This window comes from Pholis gunnellus (genome assembly GCF_910591455.1).
Source record: "Pholis gunnellus genome assembly, chromosome: 17".
Lineage (NCBI taxonomy): Eukaryota > Metazoa > Chordata > Actinopteri > Perciformes > Pholidae > Pholis > Pholis gunnellus.
Window position 1 is genome coordinate 8519290 of NC_136544.1, and position 24510 is coordinate 8543799.

Below are 24510 nucleotides of genomic sequence, written 5' to 3' on the forward strand. Positions count from 1 at the left end.
GTAAAGCATCATGATGAACGTCTCTCATTCATAGATCAGGTACGGTCACCATGCTTCTGTCAGGAGATGAAGGATGACATCAATACAAACATTCAGTGGTGTGACCTCTGTCTCTGTGGTGACATGTTAATTGATAAGACACAAACAGCATTCTAGCACACAAACAGCCATGCATGTGAAGCTCTTTAAAAGGCCACAAATTGAATAATTTGCCCACATGCTCTGTGAGCAGACCTCAAATATAGATTTTTGGTGAAGACACCAAGTAGCTCTCTCTCTCGACATACTGTTCATATTTATGGCTAGTGAGTGATACAGCAGCTTTTTGGCAGTCTAATCAACCCATCCATCCTTCCATTTTCTGCTGCTTATCTGTGGCAGCAGGCTAAGCAAGACAGTCCAAACCGCTAAATCACAAATCTAAGGGGCGTACCGGCCTACTCGGCCTCTGATTGGCTAGTACTCATTGCCTACTTAGGTTGTGATAGATATATTTAGTCCCTGTCTGCAATATAGATTTTTTTTTTCACACATTTTCCACCTTCGTTTTAAAAACTCCAAACGCAGGCCGGGCTAATAGATGGCAATGAAGACAAAATAAACAATACCTTATATACCAGAGAAGAAGATTCGGAGCATAGTGAGCTTAATATCTTTTGATGCTCTTAATAAATAGTAAACAATTGTAGAGCAATAGCTAATTATTTCTTTTTACATATTTATTGCAATGGCGAACATTTTAATTGACTTGTATGGAAGGATGACAAGGTGGAGTTGCTGCTTAGGGTCACTTTACAATATAAGGCGATGAAAGTCCCTAAAACGTTGATTGGGAGTCTTATTATATGAAATATTCAGACATCTCAGTGGCCTTTCAGGAACAGTATCCCGCAAAGGAAGAATCTGAGACGGTGGGGAACGAGTTTCCTCATGCAAAAGACATGATAAACAAGGCAATGGTATCAACCAAGCACAAGACCATCCGGTCAAAGGGCTGTGGGCCAGCTGACACGAGACGCCACAGTGGACACGGCAGAGTGGTGTTGCTGTGCTTCGAGCTCTGAATGCGGTCATGAAGGAACAACGGGGTTTACTTTATGTCCGTTTGACTGATCTTCGCTGGTTGTTGTTCAAGTGAAAACATCTGTTATGTTAAGACGTCATCGTTTCCCAAACACTCTGTTTAACATGTCCACACAGATACAAAGTAACCAGCATTTTTATAAATCAATACCGTAAAAGGCGTTTTTTTTTAATAACTTTGCATGTGGACTAGAGGCCAAAAAATCTGTTTAAAATATTTCTGTTAACATGTAGACAGGGCCTTAAGCATTGGGTGTGAGATTGGTTAGGGTTAGGGTAAGAATATCGGGGTAAGCCAATCGGAGGCAGAGTAGGGCGGGTCATACTGTCGCAATAATGTTGGATAAAATATTGTGTCCAGACAACTCTTTACACAGCTATGTTTTTCAGCTCCTCTTTGGGGGATCCTGAGGCATTCCTAGGCCAGATGAGATATGTAATCTCTCCAGCATTTTCTGGGTCTCCAGCTGGACGTGCCCTGAAAACTTCCAAAAGAAGGCGCCCAGGGCGCATCACGATCAGATGACCAAACCACCACAACTAGCTCCTTTTGACACAGAGGAGCAGAGGCTCTAGTCCAGGCTCCCTCTGGACGCCTGAACTCTTTTTCCTAACTCTAGGGGTGAGCCCAGCCATTTTATGGAGGAAACACCTTTAATCCACTTGCAATCGCATTCTTTCAGTCACTACCCTAAACTCAGTACCATAGCTGAGGGGTTGGAATATTGATCAACTGGTAAATCGAAAGCTTAGACTTTTGGCTCAGCTCCTTCTTCACCAATGGCTGCATCACTGCCGACTTGGGGTAACAACTCACTCCCGACCCAGAGGGAGCAAACCATCGCTTCTCTGCAGAGAACCATGGCCTCAGAGGTGCTGACTCTCATCTCTCTTGGCCTGATGTCGGCAAAGTAAAGCAATTCTTTGTTCCCCAAACCGGACACTGTCCTGCACCTGGCTGCGCCTTGAGATTCTGTCCATGGAAATCGCACACATAATCAATGACAAGGGACAACCATGACAGACACCAACCTCCACTGAAAAAATATTACAATACAGACACAACTTTCACACCTGTCACAGAAGGACCGGCTGGCTCCTAGCAACGGCCCCAGCAGTACCCCACACTCCCATAGTAACTCCCACAGGACTACCCATGGGACAAGTTGTAAGTCCTCTTAAATCCAATAAAAATCTGGATCAACAAACTTCCACAATCCCTCTAGTAATCCTGTCAGGGTAAAGTGATAGTCCACTGTCGCTCCTCGTGAATCAGATGGTCCAACAATCAGTCGGAGTCCCTTCCAGCACCCCGTCACAAGCTTTCAGAGCTTGTCCGCTCTGCTCAGGTTCAGATGCACGGGGCGGAATTAAAGGATTGCAAATATTTCACACAAAAACTATTCATACTCGCAGTGAAAATTATAAATATCAATAAAAGGTTTCAATTGAAAACCAACTACCATGTATCCTATTGACCCAGAGCAGTGTCGGGCAGTGTGTCTGAGGTAAATTGTTGTATAGCCTATACTGTAAGCAATTTTTCCTTTTAGCAAAATTCCAGGATAATTTATTGTAATTATGCAACACAGGATTGCACAACAAACTGCAGTTTTAGCCCATTTACAACACAAGAAAAACAAAATAAATCCTATAGAATATTTTGAGCAAAAGAGGCAAAACTCTCAAAGTAAAAGAAGAATAAATTAAACGATATATAATGGTGATGTAAAGGAGGAACAGATGAAGACGAGTATTTTCTAAAAAGTCCGATTTTGCATATGATTTCATCCCCATTATCATAGCCCACTTATTTTTTTCATTCCCTCTATGTACCACATGGTTGCTATTGTGGGTCCTCTAACAGGCGCCTGGAGGTCCCCGGACCTCATGTTGGGAACCTCAAACACACACGTTGTTGACGCTGCTCCATTCATTTCACTCTCATCTGACTGAGAGGCAGACGGAGCTCTAGCGGTCAAACTCACCACCAACTCTGCACCATCGTCCTCAAAGTAAAACACTGGGGCAGTTGCTGCTCCGACTTCGCTTTTTTCGGTTTGTTTTTTTTTTTTTGCAGCGCGCGCGCGTGTGAGTGAGTGAGTGCGTGTGTGTGTGCGCGTGTGTGTTGTAAATTTGTTGTGAGCATGCAAGGCAACGGTCGTCACCGAAACAAGGAATCAAGGAGAACATGGACAAATCGGCAACTTATATTCTACAAATGCACTTTATATTTATTCATCTTCAGTCTGGAACTGAAGAGGAGCGTTACGGGTGAGAAAAACATCAACTTTCGCTTAATTTCATTGATGTAAAAGTCGGAAAAAAAGCCGAGCCGACGTTTAATCTATTGTGCGTGCTTTTGTCTTAGTAGCGGCTCCCAGTCAGAAAATGCATTCGAAAGCAGACACTGAAAGATCATTTCTGCGTATTCTGGATTTGGTGCCTCAATATGCCACGAACCAAAAGTCCGAGCAGTGAGTGGAACCAGATGTGGAGGAAAGCGGGGGGAGAAGGGAAGGGGCTGCTGGCTTAGTGTCTCTATTGTGATTTCTATTTATATAATACCTTTATTTTCAGCCGCAAAGCAACGTACCTTTTCGCTTTGTTGTTCTATTTTTGTGCCCAATGGTTTTTGTGGGCTGACGTAACCTGACGCTCATTTGGCACCCTGCGGGCAGATGTGACCTTTACATCCTGTTACAGGCTGTAATTAACACATTCAGTCTGGTCCTATAGATCATTACATGTTATGGGATGCTGTGGAGGGCAAACCCACCTAAACAATGTACTCCAGTAAAGATTAGATTTGATGTTTATGTATTTGTTTCATGTTTTTGACATAATTATGTTCTGGAAATCAGAGTTTTCCAATGTAACTAGTATACTGTCAGTGACCTTTCTGCAGTAAATTAATGAGATGATGAGGTGGACTGCAACAGAGGTTGGGCGTGATTTATTTATTTGGCACAGAAAACGATATAAAGAGAAAGAATATATATGTCAGTAGACTAGACTGTAATCTCTGCCATTTTAACACAATCTACTATAAAGAAAATGTACACATTATCTCATCATTTTCATTTAATCAGTTTGATCTTACAAAAAGAGAGTTTAAAGTAACCTCATTTAATTGTATGGCCTTGTCATGCCAGTCTCAGGGCATCATACTGCTTCTTATTACATTAATTTACCTATTTTAGTTTGATCTTGAAGTCAGATTTAGATAATGAGATTGTGTAGGTTCACTCTCTTATCCCTAAGAATATACTGCTACATCCTAAATAATCCTGAGCTTTTTGACGAGGCTTAGTTTCGTAACTTTAAGATGAGTTGCAACCATCTGCCATCAAATTCCCACATTGCCAAAGTTAAGAATCCCCTTTCAATCACTTTTGGACCAAATGGACGAGCTGCTGAGGGATCTAAGGGGGGAATTATCATTGTTGATTTGTTTTATGAAATGTTGTATGTTTGTATTTTTGATTGGGAACAGCTCAGCATGTTGTCATGAACTTTCATGCTGTGTGTAACTTCATAAGTAATGAGAGTTGTGTGCTGTAAAGGGCTGACAGTGATGATACTAGATCATTTATAGGAAATATTCTTTCCCTGATTCATGACTGGTAGAACTGCAATGCAGCAAAGTTCATTTGGGCATGACGAACATCTAGTGTTCAAAATAAGTTTCCCGTTCACTATCTGTGGAGACAGCATGGACTCTGTGGTGGTCTTTGGTGCCAAGGATCAGAGCAAAGTTGTTGACGGTCTCACACAAAACACCTATTCAAATTCATTCGAGCACTCCTTTAACTTTTATCTTGCTATGATTTTACTACCTAAACTGTGAGAAGTCGTTATTGCCAATATACCGTGCTTAAGTGTGGGAATGATGGAAAGTTTCTACAGTTTGCACTTTGCTGGTTTCTAAATTTGAAACGCACTTTCGTAGTGGTTCCAGTTACTGTTTCTGAGTGACGTTGCAAGATGCAAATATGCTCCTCTCTCCCGATAGCGCCTCTCTCTCGCCTCTCCCATTCTTCATTGGATGAGGTTAAACCATCCACAGTTTGGGTTGCTTCAGAGGACCACCATAAAACACCAAAGAAACAAACACAGCAGGCTGGAATTTCCTGCCTATTTGTTGGTTGCCATTTTATCACACTGGTCAGTTAAAGGCCTGTCAAAATAAGGAGAGGTTACGGGAAAAATGCCATCTCCTCAAACGGCAGTCTAGATCTCTAGATTAGATATAAGTGTATACAATAAATGAATATGAAATGGCCACTTTGAGTGAGTGACACTCCATCAAACAATGTGATATGGAGAAGTTTGTTGAACTGCGATTTTCTGTTGATTCGACACCCACGTTCAAGTATTGTCCTCAAACCTGCTCCAACAGAACTGAGGAGGTGGAGGTTCTGGGAATATCTGCCTCTCTTGGCGAGTGTCCTTGGCCATGAGTTCTAGCCTCTCTCTTCAGCAGGAAACTGTCTTCAGTGTTGAAAAAAGGGGTGACAGGCCAAAGAAGAGGATGAGATCACAGCAGGGGAGCTGTTGTGGCTTAGCGTTCACAGAGCTCAATGGCTTAAAGTTAATCTGGAATTCTGCACTCTCTCTGATTGCCCGGGAGTTTTCTCACATCAAACATCCAGTTGTGTCCCCTCCAGACTGGAATTAAAAAACTTGAATTTGCTTCTTGCTGTCTGGAACTGCAGCTTCAGGTTGTCAAGTGGTTCAAAAGCTTCATGCCAGGAACTTCTCATACAGTCAACATATTAATACTGAGCTTATATTCACATACTGAAGTGAACTCAACACCTAAGGCTGATTTTTACTGGGCTTGTTCTGGTGTGAAAATCTCCCCACAGGCACCATTGAAGCAGACAATGTGGTCTATTTTTAAAGGTGGCTTTAATTCCTATTGTAACAAAATGGCATAAGACTGATTTATTGGCATGTGTGCCTTGTTTCGTTAAAGAGTCAGCATCGTGTAGCTCTGGCTATTCAAGTATATGTCAGGTTTTTACTTGCATTGAGAGGTGTAACTAAATTCAGAGCTAAGATTATAGTAGATCAACATCGTATTGTCTGTTGTGGTAGACACCCTACTGTAATTGCAGAGTAGAGGTGAATTACAGCAGAGAACTGAGGACATGCCTGTCACAAAGGGTTTATATGAACTATCCTGATGGCTGAATGCGTAACATAATGCGTACGATTTTTATGTCCCTCAACACTCTGATTGAAATCTTTCATCATTAAAACACTGAACTGGCAGCAAACAAGCCTGTCAGCTGGGTGTTACTGCAAGAGGGATAGCTTTATAAAAAACAGCATGCTGATTATATCTGATCACACCATAGAGAGCACTTCCAAACTTCCACTGAACCACTCTGCCACAGCGCTCCATTTCTGTGTTTGCTACGGACCAAATGAGCTAACTGCTACTTCTGAGAAACTCAACCACAGAGGCTGAGTGCAAGAAGAGGGCGTGTCCGTCGTCTCCTGCAGATTACAGGGAGTTTTATGGGGCTCTTGATGAGACTCTGTTGTCTCTGTGTCTATAAAAGCGGCACTGGAGGTTTGAAGTGTTTAAGCTTAGATGTAGGAAACAGGGGATTGCCGGAGACTGAGCGGAGTGAAGTGTCCAAATAGGAGAGTTGTGTTTTTCAGGCAAATGCCCAGTGATCTTTTCCCACCTTCCCCACTTCCTGGCCACTCTCAAGAACCCGCCGAGTAGGAATGCTGAGGGTCTCACTTTTTCTCCCCTCTATCTAAGGTCTGAGAGAAGGGATTTATGTGTATTTTAGCAGGACCTTCATTTAGAATCCCTCCTACACTCCTGACTTGTCTTTCTATCTATACCAACTTCACACCACAAACCAGTATATTCACAATCCTGGCTTCTAGGTTACCAATCTCTAAATCCGTTAAGAAAAGACAGGGGTAAAAGGAGTAAATGAAAATCACATATATTGTTGAGAAAGGTAGTTGGGTTTTGTTCCTGATATTCCAGTCACTGAGGCTGGCATCCTGCCACTGCTCTGAATGTGTTAATTTCAACAGTTTTTTCCCGTAACTCGCAGTATTTTGAAAACATTTACTGCAAAGCTCTCTCGTTCAACACCTTGCAGGCAGCTATAGTTCCCCGGAGAATTACTCTGAAATAATGCCAATAAAGGCATCCATGTACATATGAGAACAGCTACCCATTTCACCCCCGAGGATCATCACAGTTTCATCAACTTAGTCAAATTCAGACCCGTAAAACATTAAGTTATTTGAATCAGATGTATCAGTTACCCTACAGATTCTCACGATAAAGACTTCTACTGCTACTCTCTCCATAGTGAAACCCAGCATAAATAGACATCGCAAAATGTCAAGATGAGAGGTGAACAAGATGAGAGGCAATTCCAGGTCAAACCTTGAGAATGGGATGAATTCCTGACACCTGGTTCATGTTGAAATACCTCGAACGTGATCGCTAAACTTGAATTAAAAACACATGCAACCACTTTTCACAGTTTATTGCATCACATTTACTTCCTGCTGAGAGCTCTTTTATATAGTGTGTATGCAGGATTTTAAGGTTATTAAAGGGTTGTAATTAATATTAATACACAAGTATATTATGCAGGAAAATCAGAGGCCACAACTCAAACTAGCTCTAACCCAGCACTGCATCCGTTATTGGAGATATTGATCCAGCTGCTGACCCGTTCTCTTGCCACATTAACTGCTAACATGGAATCCTGTTTTAATCAGCATTATCGACTGATGCCATTGTTTCCCCTCTCTCTGCACAGAGCCGCTGGACTCTGACGAGTTTGCGTTCTTCAATGAGGGCCCCCAGGGGTGCCTGGGAGTGCAGGGTCACTCCCTCATCTTGTCAACCTCCTGTGAGGAAGACAACCAGCGCTGGAAGTGGGTGACCAGGGGGCGTCTGTTCAACCTGGGCTCCTCACTCTGCCTGGGCGTGACCACTGGGAATGTCACCTCCAAATGGGAAAAGTCTCCTCTGGGCGTGTACGCCTGTGACCGCGAGCCTCCCAAAGTACGCTGGACCTGGAACTGTGGCCAGGTGTTGGACAACCTTAACAACTACCTTCCCACACCCATGTTTTGGAACAGCTCCTCAGCCTCTTCAAATCTCAAATGGACACTGCATGGTGGTGGGCAGGACCTGTGCTCTAAAACATATCGTGGTAAGCACGCTTGTAATTAAAAAAGATCAGATTTGCACAGCAAGGATTCTTCAGATTGATAATCAAGTTTTATAAGATAACTACACTTCCAGATCCAGAAATACCTTCATTTTTAAAATCACAAATCCTGAGAAACATAGAATATTGTATTGACAATACAATAGATGAAAGATACACACACTACACAACCTTCTTGGCTAATTAAATTAAATTATTTTTGTGATCATTTCTATTGAAATTTGATCAAAAGAAAACATGGATGAGATTACAAATGTATTAATCCAAAGACTAATGGAACAATAAATATAAAATAAGATTTAACAGTAATATTGGAGTGTACCCCTCTCGTAAATTGTGAAGCTTTTATTTGTCTTAAAAAAAGTTTCTTACAAGTGGCTAAATGAGACTACGAAACATAATCGTGTCGACCAGGTGGTGAGGTGAAATCATGCGTTTGTGGTGTAGTTTGTTTATAGCCTGAGGTTTAGCTTTCACTTCTGCCGATTGTATTCACGTCTCAAAAACCATAGAAGTGATTTATTACGGGAAAAAATGGGAGTTTGTAAGTATCATAGACGTTTGTTTGCTACAGAGCTAATTTTCTGCAATAATCCAAAATCCAATGGAAAGACCCATTGACTTTTTGTTGAGGGAACCAGTGTAACGCTAACTTCCGAGGTTGGCCTACAACCTCCTCAACCACGTAGAATCTATAAAAAATAAGAAATGAGATCACAAATTGCACCCATTGAGGAATATGCAAATCATTCTCTATTGACTAAGGTCCTTCATTTCCCCACTGTAGAGATACAGTGACCCAGTGAGCTGCTCCTTCACTGTATGTTGTGCTGCCTCAGTGTGCGGCAGATAGACTTACTGTTGTGAATGCCACAGCTGTATCTGATCAAATGGATATAGCAACATGTTGCTTTTAGAGCATCTTTGAGGACAAGTGGCAGACTGCCAGTCAGAAAGCCAAAGAAAACATTGCTGGTGTTTGTAAACTGCAGTAAACATGCCGAGTTGTCCTTGCCCTCAAGTATATTTGTATTTATGTAGTTTTCAGTCCAGATTAAATCTAACCATGGTGGTTCACAGCTAAGCCTCATTTCCGCTATCAGTCCCATTCTTACCAATATCAAATGTCATGGCTGTTCACTGACAAACCTTGGCTCAGCCAGTCATACGAGTCGACAGCTAACAGGCTTTACTTCACTGCAATTAAAACCAGATCTGCCATAAACGTAAGACCAGAAAATCTCCCTGTACTTTCCTCCTTATCCTTCCTCTCCTCGGCCTCTTGTACTCTTTAGTGGCAAGGGAATTGGGGCGCATAGACATTTTCAACTTTCAAGTGCCGATTTTCACAAGTTTCTTTGTGAAGTCAACTCGCTGCTGGAGAGGAATGCCTCTGACATTAGTCAGCGGAGTAGCAACTCCGCTGCAGCCAGCCAGCCAGCAATGGAGCAGAGAGGGAAGTCAGAAAGGGAGCTTCAGAAATCTTTCCTCCCTCGTTTAACATGTCTGCCCTACTTTCCATTGGCCTAACTTCTTCTGGTAACACTACGGATCCAGCCTCTCCCTCTCTCTGTTGCTCTTTTCTTCACACCACACTGTACGCTTGGAATCTAGAGACCAAAACAGCAACCTCAGGGTGTTTTGTTAAACTGTAGAAACATAGATAGAGATATAGTTTATAAATTCAACTAGCCTGGTTCAAAAAGATCTTGCTATGGAATATAAATATGCAGATCTAATCATTTTTTTGTGAAATGAAAGCTGTTGATTCAGTTTTAAAATTAAGTTCATAATAGCATTTTCCTGATAAGCTGCTTATTTTTGTTTGTTTCTTCTTCCTGCTGCTGACCACTATTTGACTTTACTGTTTTGACTGTAACATCATCCTCTGTTTTTCACCATGTGTTTGATTACACAAGTCACTGGGGAAACAGATAAGGTATTTCAGTTCAGCACAGTTCACAGCCATAACTTCAGGCAACGCAAGCAGGTCTGACTCTCTTGCGGCATGCAGGGATTCAATTCCTCCTCCCCCCCTTTGCTCCCCAGAGATCTACACAATCCAGGGGAACTCTCATGGCCGCCCCTGCTACCTGCCCTTCCTGTATGACGGCCAGTGGTTCCACAACTGCACCAGTATCGGGCGTGAGGACGGTCACCTCTGGTGCGCCACCACTTACGACTATGGCAAAGACGAGAGTTGGGGCTTCTGTCCTGTGAAGAGTGAGTTATCACTTTGCACTGGAGAAATAGACAGAAACTCAGCGTGCTTCTCCACAATCTCCTCTCACCTACCTGTTAACTTTACTGTTATTTCCTCCCGCTCTCTCCCCCGGTCTAACTAACGTCTTATCTCCTTACCTTCACTTGTCAGGCAGCGGCTGTGAGACATTCTGGGATACTGACCCGCTGACAGACAGCTGTTACCAGTTTAACTTCCAGGCTACGCTGTCATGGAGCGAGGCCAGGCTCAGTTGCCAGCAGCAGGGAGCGGACTTGCTGAGCATCACCAAGCTGCATGAGCAGACATACATCAATGGTAAAGTCAATGTGCACATGTGTGCATTTAGGTGCAGATGCATCTACTCATGTTGTAGCTACTGTAGCAGTTTATCTGAACACACATCAGCAAATAAAACCTCAGAAATAGCCAGCAAGCCCAAATTAATCAACGCTGAGCAAACAGTTAGATAATGAATCATTGATATACATCCTGGAATACATCAAATTAACGGAAAGTCTGAGATCATATGGAATTAAGATTTTTGGTTTGTTTGTTTTCCTGTTGGGATATAATTAAATAGGCAGTGACGATAATATTTCTATATATTTGTTTGCTTGTGTAAAAACATGAAAAAAACTAAAATATTGATAGGAAATCTAGAGCATCTGTGGAGCATCAAATGTACTGTTCTTTGCTTTGCACATTCACTCTTCCAACAGGAATAATTGATTTTTGGGATGTTGTGACCCTGTTGCCAATATCAGTCCATTATTATATAACAATTATGTCATCTGCCCAATACAGTGTTGACAGTTAAAATCATGACAAACTGAAGAGGTTGTTTGGCCTAAGTGGAAGCACACTATTGAGTCTTTTCTTTTATTGTGTCTTCCTTCACAAAATGTCACAGAGGAAACCGTGGGTTTTTGTTGTATTTCATAACATTTGAGCAAGATGTTTTTTCTGCTGTTTTAGGTTTACTGACAGGCTACAGTGCTGCTTTGTGGATTGGCCTCAATGACCTGGACATCAATGGAGGCTGGCAATGGGCCGACTCCTCACCACTCAAATATCTCAACTGGGAGTCAGGTCAGACCGTAAAAACAACTCAACGTGTTCTGGCTTCTTTTAAAGCTTGACGTTTCTGTGGTCTTTTTTTAAACATTTTTTTCCCACAGAAGGCTGAATGAGCATGTTTGCTCATTTTTAGCAACACACTGCTCTGTGTTCAAATACACGCTTGGTGGCCTTCCAGGGCATTTTCAGTCTTTAGCTGTCGAGCACTGAAGTATTTGGGGGTTAAGTGCTTTGAACAAGGGTACCTTGGCAATAGGGATGTTTTGAAGAGTTTATTTTCTTACTCTCATCCCTCAGACCAGCCAACCCATGCTGAGGAGGAGAACTGTGCTGTGATAAGAACTGAGTCATCAGGTCGTTGGCAAAACCGCGATTGTTCAGTTGCTCTGCCGTACGTTTGTAAGAAGAGGCCCAATGCCACTCTGGACCCCTTCACTACTGGTCAGTGTGTAGACATTTTTACAGCAGTTACAGTTCTGCCGCAGTGCCGAAGGTTAGAATTTGATGGGTTTATATGGGTTTATCTTTTTGCTCCCACAGATTCGTGGGCAGATGATGAGAAATATGAGTGCGATGTGGGCTGGCAGGCCTTCCAGGCTGGCTGCTACAAGTTGACCTCAGAGAAGATTGACTGGGATACAGCTCAGAAAACCTGTCAGAGGATGGAGGCCAACCTGGTCAGCGTCCACACCCTACCTGAGCTAGAGTTCATCATACGCAACCTAAAGAAAGGTGTTGATTTTTTTAATAATGTAACATTACCTTTCCCTCTGAACTGCATTTCTACTGGGAGCCAGAAATTGAATATAATGATCTCAAATAAAACAAGTTCAATTTCTGTACCACAACTATGTTCCAGACAGGGGGAGTGAGGGACTTTGATATTTTTCTGAAAGAAGAAAAAGCATCACAAGGAAAAAGGAAAGAATATGAGTTTGTGTAACTAATGTGACTAAAGTCTAATGGGTTCACACAATCTATCAGAATGCTCTTTAAATTATATTCTCAGCTTCTATTTTATGCACATGGCAGCAAAATGCACCGATGTTTCAGCTATGCCTTTCAGCCTACAAAAAAAAAGAATTAAAAACGCTTTCTGACAGATTTGTATATATTTTCTTCATAAAAAAGTAGATCATTCTTTTAAAAGAAGAAATATATTTCAAGCTGTTTTCCTATATTTTATGCCCTCATCCCCCGAGCAAGCTGACATGTAGTGGAAACCAGGCAGTTCACTCTTTTCCTGAGCTGAAAAACAGCACATGAAGCGAGGAATCAGGTCATGGAATTGCTCCAAAGTAGTTATTGAACCTCATGGAAAGGTTTGTCAGTTTTATGGTCATCGATGGAACCCTAATCCTATTTTAACCCTAGTTCTTTGTTTCCTTATTGTCTTCCTAACCTGACTATCTGTGTTCTTTGCCCAGTGGTGATTGTATGCTTCTTTATACTAATCCACTACATACAGAGTGAAATATTGTGCTTTTTGCTCCACTGACACATGCACAATGCATCAAGGTTAATGCTAATACTTCTGTGCATTTACTTAAGTAACATCTTTAATGCTTGTATTTTTACACAGTTTTGTTGCTACTTTTACTTAAGTAAAAGATCTGAATATCTCTTCCCCCAATGTCTCTATCAGATATTGACCAGTTATGGATAGGGCTCCATGACACTAATATGCAAATGGACTTCCAATGGACTGACCACACGCCCGTCATCTTCACCTACTGGCACCCCTTTGAACCCAACAACTTCCGCAACACCCAAGAAGATTGCGTCTCCATCTGGGGAGCTGTGAGTGACCCCCTTCACCCTCACACTAACCTTAAAAGTCTGGGGCCTTAATCACCTCAAATGGACTAATGGACTCTCACTGACAGCGGGTCTCCTTCGTTTGTATATATTTAACAGCTGTGTTCTCTCTTTCTCTTTGTGTCTTGCTTACATATGCAGGAGGGCCGCTGGGATGACAGCCCTTGTAATCTGACTCTGGCCTCCATCTGTAAGAAACCGGGAACAAAGAGTGATGGGAAACCAAAGCACCAAGACTGCAAACAAGTAAGTTTTCTTTTTAATTTACATTCATTGGTACATACCTAATTTTTCTCCTTGACATATACTGCTTATGCTTTAGATTACTGTTTTTTTCTCCCCCAGTTCTGGTCGAGATACAATTCTTTTGTGTTTTGTCTTCTCTATATGTCACAGTTTTACTCCACAAAGACTCCATTCAGATCTCCTGTAGCATTTCCGTGCTCTTATTCCAGCTGCTGACAGTCTGTAGTGTTGCTCGGGGCATACTTATTATTCTAAGTATTTCAGACTTTCTTTCACATTTGAGCCCTTTCCCCAGAACTCTCCTTTATCTCTCACCCTTCCACATGGTCTACTGGTCCGCCCCCAGTCTGTGACTGTTAAATAAATCGCTCCATTAAGATTGCGAGCATGCACCCCAGACAAACTGAAATCTGGACGCACACATTCATGTACTTTCCCATGACCCAATAAAACAAAACAAAACACATATTTTTAAGGTATTGAAATTGGGACATATTGTTTGTAATTCACATACAACAGAAATGCACCATCAATCCTAACTACTTGTACCCACATGGCAAACAGATACATCTGGAGAATCTATCTACATCTATCTCTGGTTTCAGTCCATAATTCTCTCCATATGAGACTCTTATATGCCCCTACCTGATCATTACTGCTAATAGTCATTGTCCAAGTTAACAGTTAAGGTTTTCCCACTTAGTGGATAATCATTGTGAGAAATGAAAACAAAGTGTGCGCAATGTTGTATTTTTTGCCAAGCGTTGATTTATGATGTAAACGATCTAAAGTTGAGAGTCGTGCTGATTCTCAGCTGCTACATTCAACAAAGATCTTTGTATAACCATTTGTTTGGTGTGATGAATCTTTACCCCTCTCCCTGGGGAGTGAGGCATCATGGGTGGTAATGCGACGGGGGTCATTTGGCATGACACACTGCAGTGCCCTGAGGCGGTGCGGTTTGCCTTACACAACATGTAAAACAACGATGACAGAAAACCGGCTGACCGCCTCAGCAACATTACATACCCCATCCAGCGCTGGGCTCATTACTCCAAAAATGTAATGGATAGCTCATCACTGTAATGCTGTTATTTATCTTACTCATTGGAGCATCCACTCTGTACACTATAGTGTTGCATTTTTGCTTTATACTTCCAAAGATAGTGATTTTATGATCAGCATAACTCGGTTGCTTCATAAACAGAGAGATGAGACAACATTGATGTCTAATGTCAGAGGCTGCCTGGGGCGTGAGCAGCTGCTTTAGGCCCCTCAATCACCATGAGGGCCCTACAATAATTGAAAATGTGTGCTCTTTTTTTGTTATTTAACTGTTTAAATATTTCTCGAGGAACAACAACAAAAAATCTCAAAGTGGATCTCAACGTGACTATAATCAATATTATGTATAATAACAAAGTATAAAATGATATTGTGAAAAAGGTCGCTCTCAATGGTGAACCTACAGAGAATCATCACCTGAATCTACAGCCCTCCTCGGCTTTACAGAGCTTTAAAGCTTTCAGCTCGTTGTTTAGCTGTCTTTGAGTTCACTTGCATTGCTCTCATAACGTCAATTTCTACCACAGCATGCAGCTGTTGTCAGAAAAAAAGCTAAAAAAACCCAGACAGACACAATTAGAGACTAACTATTCAACATAGAGTTTATTTGTCTAGATGCCAAATATGATGGTACAAAATTGTACACAAACTGTCTGTCACTATCATTGTCTCGCAAAACCTCTCCCCTTGAGCTTCTGTGTGTTGGCTGCTCTCTGCATCTGTACACGTCGACAACTATAGTATGGCTACATGATCTGTCAGGAGGGATTGAGGCCAGGGAAAAGTTATTTCTGCATGTCTAGACGTGTTCTTTTTATTCTTTGCTTGGGATACAGTTGACTAGTATAAGTGGACTCACTTCTGTTTTGACTGTTAAAACGACATTTAAATTATTTTCTGAGAGACAACAACATTTTTTTAACCAATGCAGTGGAAGATACTCTATGTTTTAGGTGTTGTTTGATTGTCTTTCTATCTGTGAGATTTTACTTGATTCTTTGGTCCAACACCTCTACCCCCAAAAAAGTGTTGTGTTATGTTGATTCTCTATTTTCCTTTAATGTTCCAATTTGTTGTTGGCCTAATTATTGCCATATAGTTCCTGAAGCTGGCGTAGCTAGGTAACTACTGAAACATGATACATGTTGGTGCACTTCCAGATTTTAAATTGTTGAATTAGCAATTTAAAGTTCTGCACAGCCTTCGGAAATGTTTTGCTTTCTTTCAATGGTTTATTTATTTTTTGATTTTTGAATTTTGTTTTCCCTCTCCTCTCCTCTCCTCTCCTCGGCTCTCCTCTCAGGGTTGGAAGTGGCACAGCCCAGCTTGTTACTGGGTGGGAGAAGATCTGTTTACCTTTGATGAAGCCAGAAAGTCTTGCGAGGACCATGGAGCTGCCCTTGTTACCATTACCAATAGGTGCGAACAGCAGCACACACATACTGTGAAACACACACACAGACATCACAGTGTTTTGTCAGTGCAGCCTTTTTAAAAGCCCCTGTACATCTTTAAAGGTTCGAGCAGGCCTTTGCCAACAGCCTGGTGTTCGGTCGCTCTGGTGATTCCTTCTGGATCGGGCTCCATGACCAGGCCAGCCCCGGCTCTTTCCACTGGCTCAGTGGGGATGAAGTGTCCTACACCAACTGGAATCGCGACCAGCCAGGTAGGTCACATATGTCAACGAGCATGTTAATGATCTACAGATATGATCTGATAATGTATTACAGGATGCAGAATGACCAGATTGGGGTTGTTACCCACTTCCTATTCATTTCTTTGTTCCTGCTGCTGTGATGAGTTAACTTCTTTCGCTGAAGATTTTCCATTCTAAACCAGAGCCCATTTGGGATTTAATCTACAAAGAAGAAACTGGATTTGAATGAGGCAGCACAGGAGAATACTCCTTGAAAAAGTCCTGCTGTCATGGAGTTTGGATAAATAGAAATTTCTAAACCAGACCTGGAGATTCAAAAAACAGTTGTGGGCCAGTTCTCTGGCTTTAGAGTCATTCATATTCAAAGATATCTGACCTCTGCACAGATTATAGCTGCACTTTGTTGCACTAGCAGACGTGGCTAGTTGAAGGTTCTCTTGTCTATTTTTTACTCCATCTGTAGGTTGTTGTCACACAACAACATTTCTAGTATGAACATTTATTATATATGCCATTTATAATCCACAATTGTGACCCTATGAGTTGGAGTAGTGGCAGAAAAACTCACTACAGTTTAACCACAACACATTTGTTCTCTTTAAAGCTCCAAAGCTTGGATTGTATCATGCCATTCTAGGAGAATGAGTTTCAGAGAGCATCACAATGACACATGTACAGACAGTTATCTCTCTATAATAAAAATAAAACACAATATCATCATGTAGAAGACCTCTACTGGTGTACACACAGTTTTAAAAGATTCTTAACGGAGATTAGACAGGTTTACAGCAAATGTTGGCCATTTTTTTGGATAAAAGTTTAATGTAGCATCCGACACTCATAATTGCCTTATACGAATTGTGTCATCACGATTTCCACGCATTTCTTTCTCCCTTTTCTCTATTTCCACACATTTCATCAGTGTAGCCTCTGCTTCTCTCTCTCCACTCACCTACGCTTCACCCTCTAACTATTTCAGTCAGCGTCCACGGCGGCTGCGTCTCCATGGCGACGGGCTTTGCAACAGGTCTGTGGGAGGTGAGGGAGTGTGCGTCATCAAAGGCGAAATTCATCTGCCGTCAGAACCAGGACACGTCTCTGAGCCCCGAGCCCCCCGTCCCTCAGCCGACCCCGAGCCTCAGCGGCTCCTGTCCCAGCAGCTGGAAGAGCAGCAGCAACCTGCACTACTGTTACAAGGTTCACCTCAGCAATGTTTCACAGTTTCACACCATCAGTACTCATCAGACAGTACTCTGCTGGAAGTGTCTTTATAATTATATGTAGATGCAGATATGATCACATTTTACAAAGTAGGTTGACAAATTCAAGGCGATTTAAAAGTTCAACTTCTTCACAGTGAAAAAACAATGTAGCTTTACTTTGTACGTGTCCAGTCTAATGATAATATTTGAGTTAAAATTATATTTTATCTAGATTATGAACATTTATATAGATTCAGATAGCCCTCATATGCAACTCTGAACTCTATCTTTATGAAATGCTGAAACACATATTGTATGATGCTGTATTTGTAACATTTAGCAAATCGAAAGAAGTATTTTTAAACGCTTATATAGCACATAGCATTCAATGCACAGGTTGTGACCATATTACATTACATTACATTACAGTCATTTAGCAGATTACAATAAGTGTATTCAACATAGGTATTCAAGAGAACTACTAGTCACCAGAAGTCATAAGTGCATCTCCTTTCTTAAACAAGCATCTAAGAGCATAAACCAGAGCAAAAGTACAGTGCAGAAACAATAAAATACGAATACAATAAGTGCAACAAACTAATACGAATACAATAAGTGCCATATGTATATCTCTTTGAATTGAACAACCATGCACAACAGTAACCTAAATAAAATAAAGTGTAAAATTACCAAAATGATCCCTTAAATCGGTGAAGTCTGTAACAAAAATAAGCTCCAATAGCACCAAATTCGTCTTTGTGCAGGTGTTTCATTCCTCCCAGCTGGAGAAGAAGCTGAGCTGGCTGCAAGCTCACCTGTCCTGCCGGAGACACGGAGCCAACCTGCTGAGCATCAGCAGCCCTGATGAGGAGCACTTCATTCTGCAGGTCCTCCATGAGGCCTTTGGGTGAGTGTGCGCCTCTGACCTGGTGATGTGTGATGTAATATGCTGAATCAATGGTGTTGATGATGGTGTGGCCCACAGGGAGTCAGAAGACCACGAGCAGCACTGGTTTTGGATTGGACTGAACCGCAGAAACCCAATGGACAATGGCAGCTGGAAGTGGAGCGATGGACTGGCTGTGAGTAAAGACAAGATGCAACCTTACTGTCTAGATATACTGAGCAGCACAATCGGTTTATTCTTTGCTTGTGTCTCAGTTCACATACCAGAACTTCGGCCGCTACTACTACAACGTCAGGCAATGCGCTGCAGCAGACCTGGGCACTATGACCTGGCTGGCCATGCACTGTGACTCTGAGTTAGACTGGATCTGCAAGATCCCCAGAGGTACAACAACACTGGGCCTTTTCTTTGGGCTCATTTAGAAAGTCCTATACTGTATTAGTACACGAGCACCAGACATCTTTAAATCATATTTTAGAATTTTTGTATTTTATTCCATGTTGCACATTTTCTATTCATCTTTAGAAATCCCCTTTGCCACCTACAGTGTCACTCTCTGATTTAAGTCTCTCAAGATTGCTTCCCTTTTTCCTCAATGCATTTTGGGTGGCTCACATTATCTATGTCATGAAAACGCTTTTTCTTCTTGTGTGTGGGCTTTCAGGTAGTGTTGAGACGGAACCAGACGTCTCTGAAGGTCAGTCTCATCTTCTTAGCTTTGATCTTCTCTCTGCATACTGAACTGATCGCCTGAGGCCTTATTTCAAAACCTTCCTACTATGTCTCATGACTGTCTTTCCTTCTTTTCTCATCCCTCATCTGTCAGGCACCACTTCACCGGAGTGGATTGGCTTCCAGGAGGCTGAGTATAAATTTTTTGACCACCGCACCACTTGGGACCAAGCCCAGAGGATTTGCTCCTGGTTTGACTCCTCGCTGGCCTCCGTCCACTCAGCTGAGGAGGAAGCTTTCCTGGCAAACACTTTAAGCAAGGCACTGCACACTTTATCAAAAAGTTCACAATTGTTTGTATGAGTTGATTATAATGCAAAAAGTAAATGAATTACTGGTGGTTTCGCAGGCAATCCAGCTTTATGAGGGCAGCACTTTAGAAATACCAAACAAGCATCAACCTGTGTGATTGTTGTTTTTAATCTGCTGCCAGCCTTTTCTACAGTCATGCCCTGCCTGTTTCAAAGTCTGTGAGGCCTTGACATGCCTTTTCACAGTTTATCTCTCACATTCAGATGGTGAAGGTGGAGGGTGACAACTGGTGGCTGGGGCTTCACACCTATGAAAATGATGGCCGTTTCCACTGGTCAGACCACTCTGTGCTCAATTATGTGTCCTGGGCCCTCGGGAGGCCGCACCCGGTAAGCCGTGATCGCAGATGTGTCCACTTATCCGCCAGCAAAGGTAAGAACAGCTTGAAACTGAGACCTCATGAGATTAAATCAAATACAGCACACACATGCATGAGCTTGTATTTTTCCCTCCCAAACAGCGGAGTGGGCTGATCAAAAGTGCCACTCTGACCTGCCCTACATATGTAAAAGAGTGAATGTCACAGGCACCATTCCTCCAACTCCGTCATCCCCCCACCCACCTTCAGGCTGTCCTGACGGATGGTCTTCCTATCAACATAAGGTAGAGCTACAACACACCAGTAGCGCTGTATGATGCAATTCTTATGTTAAGTTGTATATAGGATGCAGGGTATCTAGAATGCATCAAATAAGTATACCATACAGACAGTGAATCATAGCAAGTAAACATTAAGTACCTATTAATGTTTTTCATTCACCTGTTTCTGGTCTTTACTCAACCTAACCTGAGCCTTGTTTTTTTAATGTGCGCAATGACATCTGGTGTTTCTGTAGTGTTTCAGAGTTTTTGATCAGTTATACCGAGTCACATGGTCTGCAGCCAAGCTGAAATGTGAAACACAGGGAGGTGTACTGGCAGTGGTGTCCAATCATTTGGAGCAAGGTAATTACAGCAGAATACAGCTGGCCGTAAAGTCCAAAGCTGGGAGGGGGGGGCTGGACCAAACTAAAGTTAATGAACTTACCTCTCCACGAATATAGATTACCTACTTCCTCAGGTATAATTACTCTTATATGGCAAATGTGTATGATCTGTGATTGTGAGCAGTATCAAATGGATGTAGTATGTTAAAATCATAAGAATCAACAATTAGTATGTGGTTTAGATATTCATGTTCATATTAAACTGTCCCTATATTTATCACTGTTGATAAGAGTCTCACCACACACATGCACACTGATGCAATCGATTCTCTTCCTAACAGCCTTTGTCACAACCCTGCTTCAAAATGCCAGTGTTGACCTTTGGGTGGGTCTGACCTCAGACTCTAAAGGTCATTTCCAGTGGGCCAAGGCTGGCCTGCTCAGCTACACCAACTGGGCTCCCGGAGAGCCACTGGACAACAGCGGACCACACCACGACAAAAACCCGGTACTCACAACACTCACCTATCTGTACACGTGTCATGGTTTTGTCCTTAATCTGTTCCTGTCCTGACCATTTCACTGTTACCTCTCAGGGAAACTGTGTGGTGATGATTCATGGGAACCCACAGAAGAACACTGGCATGTGGGCCTCCCGCGCCTGTGAGATGGAAAGCAACGGCTACATCTGTCAAAGGTCACAAGGTGTGATAATGAATTATGAAACAATAGACTGCTTTAAAAGTGCAGAATATTTGCACCACAAACAGAAGTGTGAAAAATTATTTGACTTTGTCGTTGCTTCAGACTCGGGTCTCCCTGCGGCCCCGGCTCTTATCCCTGCCTCCCTGTCAAAGCCCATAGAGCTGGGTGGAGTGACCTACAGGGTTGTGGAGAAGCGTCTGGACTGGACCGGCGCTCTGCACCTCTGTGAATCTTTGAACGGGACCCTTGCCACGGTGACGGATCCCTACCAGCAGGCTTACCTCACACTTCTGATGAACAGCCTGCACCGGCCTGCCTGGATCGGTATCTACAATTATGGAGTGAGATTATTAACTTACAGTAAATGTTATTAAAATATTAATAGAGTTACACAAGTGCAACAGTGTGGCTGAGAGAAACTGCAGTGAATTGCAACTTACTTTTTTTATGTTTTCAGGGACGGAGCTTCACCTGGCTGGGTGAAGATGAAGTGTCGTATTCAAACTGGAAAGATGGGGAGCCCCATCAGATGTCTGGATGCGGTCACATGACCACTACTGGGCAGTGGACTATGACTCCCTGTGATGCTAAACTGGAGGCTGCTATCTGTCAAATTAGTGGTATGTGTGTGTGTGTGTGTGTGTGTGTAATGTAACAGCAATAATATCAATTAAGATGTGGCACAAATGCACCTAACAAATCACCAGAATGCCATACACAGTGCTGTTGTGTGTGCACACATCTTGTAAAAAATGGAAACACCTTACCAGCATTGATCAGTTACTGTAATTTAAATGTATTCATCTCATTTTTTTTCCTCCTTGCCAGATGAGCCTGTGCTTCATGAGTGGATGTACCCCGGCCAGTGCCCCCACTCTCTGGGGGAGTGGTCATGGGTGCCTTTCAGAAACCACTGTTACGCCTTCAACCTGCAAAGTCTTAGACTGCAGCAGGATGCACATACATCCTGTAAAAAAGGTACCTCTCCTCCTGACTCCTGCTGCGCTGCCCGTACAGCGCATGATACTGACCTTCTCAACTGCAAACATAATTGACAAAATGCATCAATACGTCTAAATTTAGAAGTGTTGTTCATCGAGCTGGCTGCACCATTGTTAAATCGCCGCGTATGATCAATTCCCATTTCCCTTTATTCAATCTCTGTGTATTTCTTTCTTTCTGGTCTCTTCTAGTGGGAGCTGAACTTCTCTCTATCTTGGATGAGACAGAGAATGGATTTGTATGGGAACACATCCAGAGCTATGCAGAGCAGGCACATGGAGCTTGGCTGGGCATCAGCGTGAAAGGTCCAGGCACATTGCATCAGACAGTCCGTTCCATCTCTTTCTACAGCAGCAAACTTATTAACCTTCAGATTTTCCTAATTTATTTTTTAATCCAAGTGTATTAATTGTAGGCTGCTTGTAGTGCAATTATCTAACTCTGCGTGCAGATAATTTTCCTAATTTAATAAGTTTTACCCTTCTTAGATATTGTATAAGAAGGATTTACGTGACTGATTATGATTTGAAACATAACATATGAAACCATGAAACAATTCATTAACTAGAGGAAACCTAATTAAATCTGTGTCTCTCGTGTCAAATAAATGTGATAAAGCAAGGTGCATTATGCCGGAACAATTCATTTTTAAACTGCATTAATCTTAATCAGGTAATTTGAGTGAAATGTACTTAATTATGATTGGTAAATTAATGGGAAGAACTATATATTTTGTATATATCCAATATTGGAAACCTCTATGGCTAAACGGAGATGTCAGCCAGAACATGATATGATGAATTAGCTCTCCTTCACATTAAACTATAGAAACACTTCTGCTTGAGTTTGTTTGAAGCTCCTCTGAGTGTGTGTGTGTGTGTGTGTGTGTGTGTGTGTGTGTGTGTGTGTGTGTGTGTGTGTGTGTGTGTGTGTGTGTGTGTGTGTGTGTGTGTGTGTGTGTGTGTGTGTCTGTTCCTGCTGCAGGTAGAGGCCTAGTGTGGAGCGGGGACACAGAGATGTCGTACACCAACTGGGAGGCGCATGATGTCGCCTTCTCTGTTCTGTCTCCAAACTCCTGCTTCTGGATCCAGAGCAACAGCGGCCTGTGGAAGCCGGGCTCCTGCAGAAATCGCACACATGGAGTCATCTGCAAAGGGTCTCGCGGTAAGCAAACACAAGACCGCTTTAGCCAAGGGGAAGTCATTCACAGAACCAGCTCTAGTTGAGTTAGTCCACTTTGAGATCAAACTAGTCAACAATGAGACCAGAGCAAATTAAATCATTTTCAAGGTTTCATTAATTATTGAAATCATCACGATCGATGTGCAGGAGCTGAGACAATTACATTCAATTCAATTTATTTAGTACAGCCCAAAAACTAAAATCACAAATTTGCCTCAGAGGGCTTTACAATCTGTACACATACGACATCTTCTGTCCCAGGACCCTCACATCGGAACAGGAAAAACAAAACAAAAAGCCCTTTAACGGGAAGAAAAAAAGGAAGAAACCTTAATAATGATAATAAAAGCAGTAATGGCATCACTAATAGTAATGTGAATTAAAACTGCGAGCAGTGATGAACGGGCCCTCGCCTCCCTTGCGCGTCGGGGCTTGCGGCGGACTCCGGCCTGCGCGTCGGAGAACGTCCGCGACCGCTGGACTGCGCGTCCGCGAGCGAGACGTCGTCGATCCCGCGTGGGACCGCCCGATGCCGGAAACGATGCTTTGCAAATAGTACTATGCTGAGGAAAAATGACACCGAAATCAAAATGGCCGACTTCTGGTAGGTTTTAGAGCACGGTGCCAAGAGACTTATTTTTAAGTCTCCGCAGGATACGCGCGCCTACCGAGTTTCGTACGTGTAGCTCAAACGTAGCGCCGGGGCTGCTCTTTTGAAATATTGTAGGGGGCGCTACAGAGGCAATTTAAAACGGACAAGGCCAAAAATCGTACCACATATTTCTTCCGATGCCTTTGACACATGTGCAAAGTGCCATGAATTTTTGAGCATCCTAACCTACTATGCTATGGAAAAATGACACCAAAATCAAAATGGCCGACTTCGGTAGGTTTTAGAGCATGGTGCCAAGAGACTTATTTTTAAGTCTTCACAGGATACATGTGCCTACCAAGTTTCGTACATGTATCTCAAACGTAGCGCCGGGGCTGCTCTTTTGAAATATTGTAGGGGGCGCTACAGAGGCAATTTAAAACGGACAAGGCCAAAAATCATTCCATATATTTCTTCTGATGCCTTTGACACTTGTGCAAAGTGCCTTGAATTTTTGAGCATCCTAACCTACTGAAACAAATTTCCTTCAG

At 42.4% G+C, this 24510-nt stretch overlaps 1 protein-coding gene across 1 annotated transcript in view; it reads left to right on the forward strand.

Annotated features, from left to right (window-relative positions):
- Window positions 1-3230: 3230 nt before the first annotated feature.
- The window catches only part of mrc2 (mannose receptor, C-type 2), a gene marked incomplete at its 5' end in the record, with an annotated part of 31015 nt that continues 9735 nt past the window's right edge, over window positions 3231-24510 (forward strand). The window contains 27 exons of the mRNA XM_079176842.1: window positions 3231-3357; window positions 7896-8294; window positions 10362-10535; window positions 10687-10851; window positions 11512-11625; window positions 11911-12054; window positions 12154-12345; window positions 13259-13413; window positions 13573-13677; window positions 16046-16161; window positions 16260-16408; window positions 17379-17596; window positions 18366-18508; window positions 18587-18683; window positions 18763-18892; window positions 19173-19205; window positions 19335-19501; window positions 19756-19924; window positions 20013-20155; window positions 20389-20497; window positions 20820-20986; window positions 21075-21183; window positions 21286-21524; window positions 21641-21803; window positions 22012-22161; window positions 22377-22490; window positions 23170-23349. Of these exons, the coding sequence (XP_079032968.1) occupies window positions 3231-3357; window positions 7896-8294; window positions 10362-10535; window positions 10687-10851; window positions 11512-11625; window positions 11911-12054; window positions 12154-12345; window positions 13259-13413; window positions 13573-13677; window positions 16046-16161; window positions 16260-16408; window positions 17379-17596; window positions 18366-18508; window positions 18587-18683; window positions 18763-18892; window positions 19173-19205; window positions 19335-19501; window positions 19756-19924; window positions 20013-20155; window positions 20389-20497; window positions 20820-20986; window positions 21075-21183; window positions 21286-21524; window positions 21641-21803; window positions 22012-22161; window positions 22377-22490; window positions 23170-23349 (4171 nt within the window). The remainder of the gene's footprint in view (window positions 3358-7895; window positions 8295-10361; window positions 10536-10686; window positions 10852-11511; window positions 11626-11910; window positions 12055-12153; window positions 12346-13258; window positions 13414-13572; window positions 13678-16045; window positions 16162-16259; window positions 16409-17378; window positions 17597-18365; window positions 18509-18586; window positions 18684-18762; window positions 18893-19172; window positions 19206-19334; window positions 19502-19755; window positions 19925-20012; window positions 20156-20388; window positions 20498-20819; window positions 20987-21074; window positions 21184-21285; window positions 21525-21640; window positions 21804-22011; window positions 22162-22376; window positions 22491-23169; window positions 23350-24510) is intronic.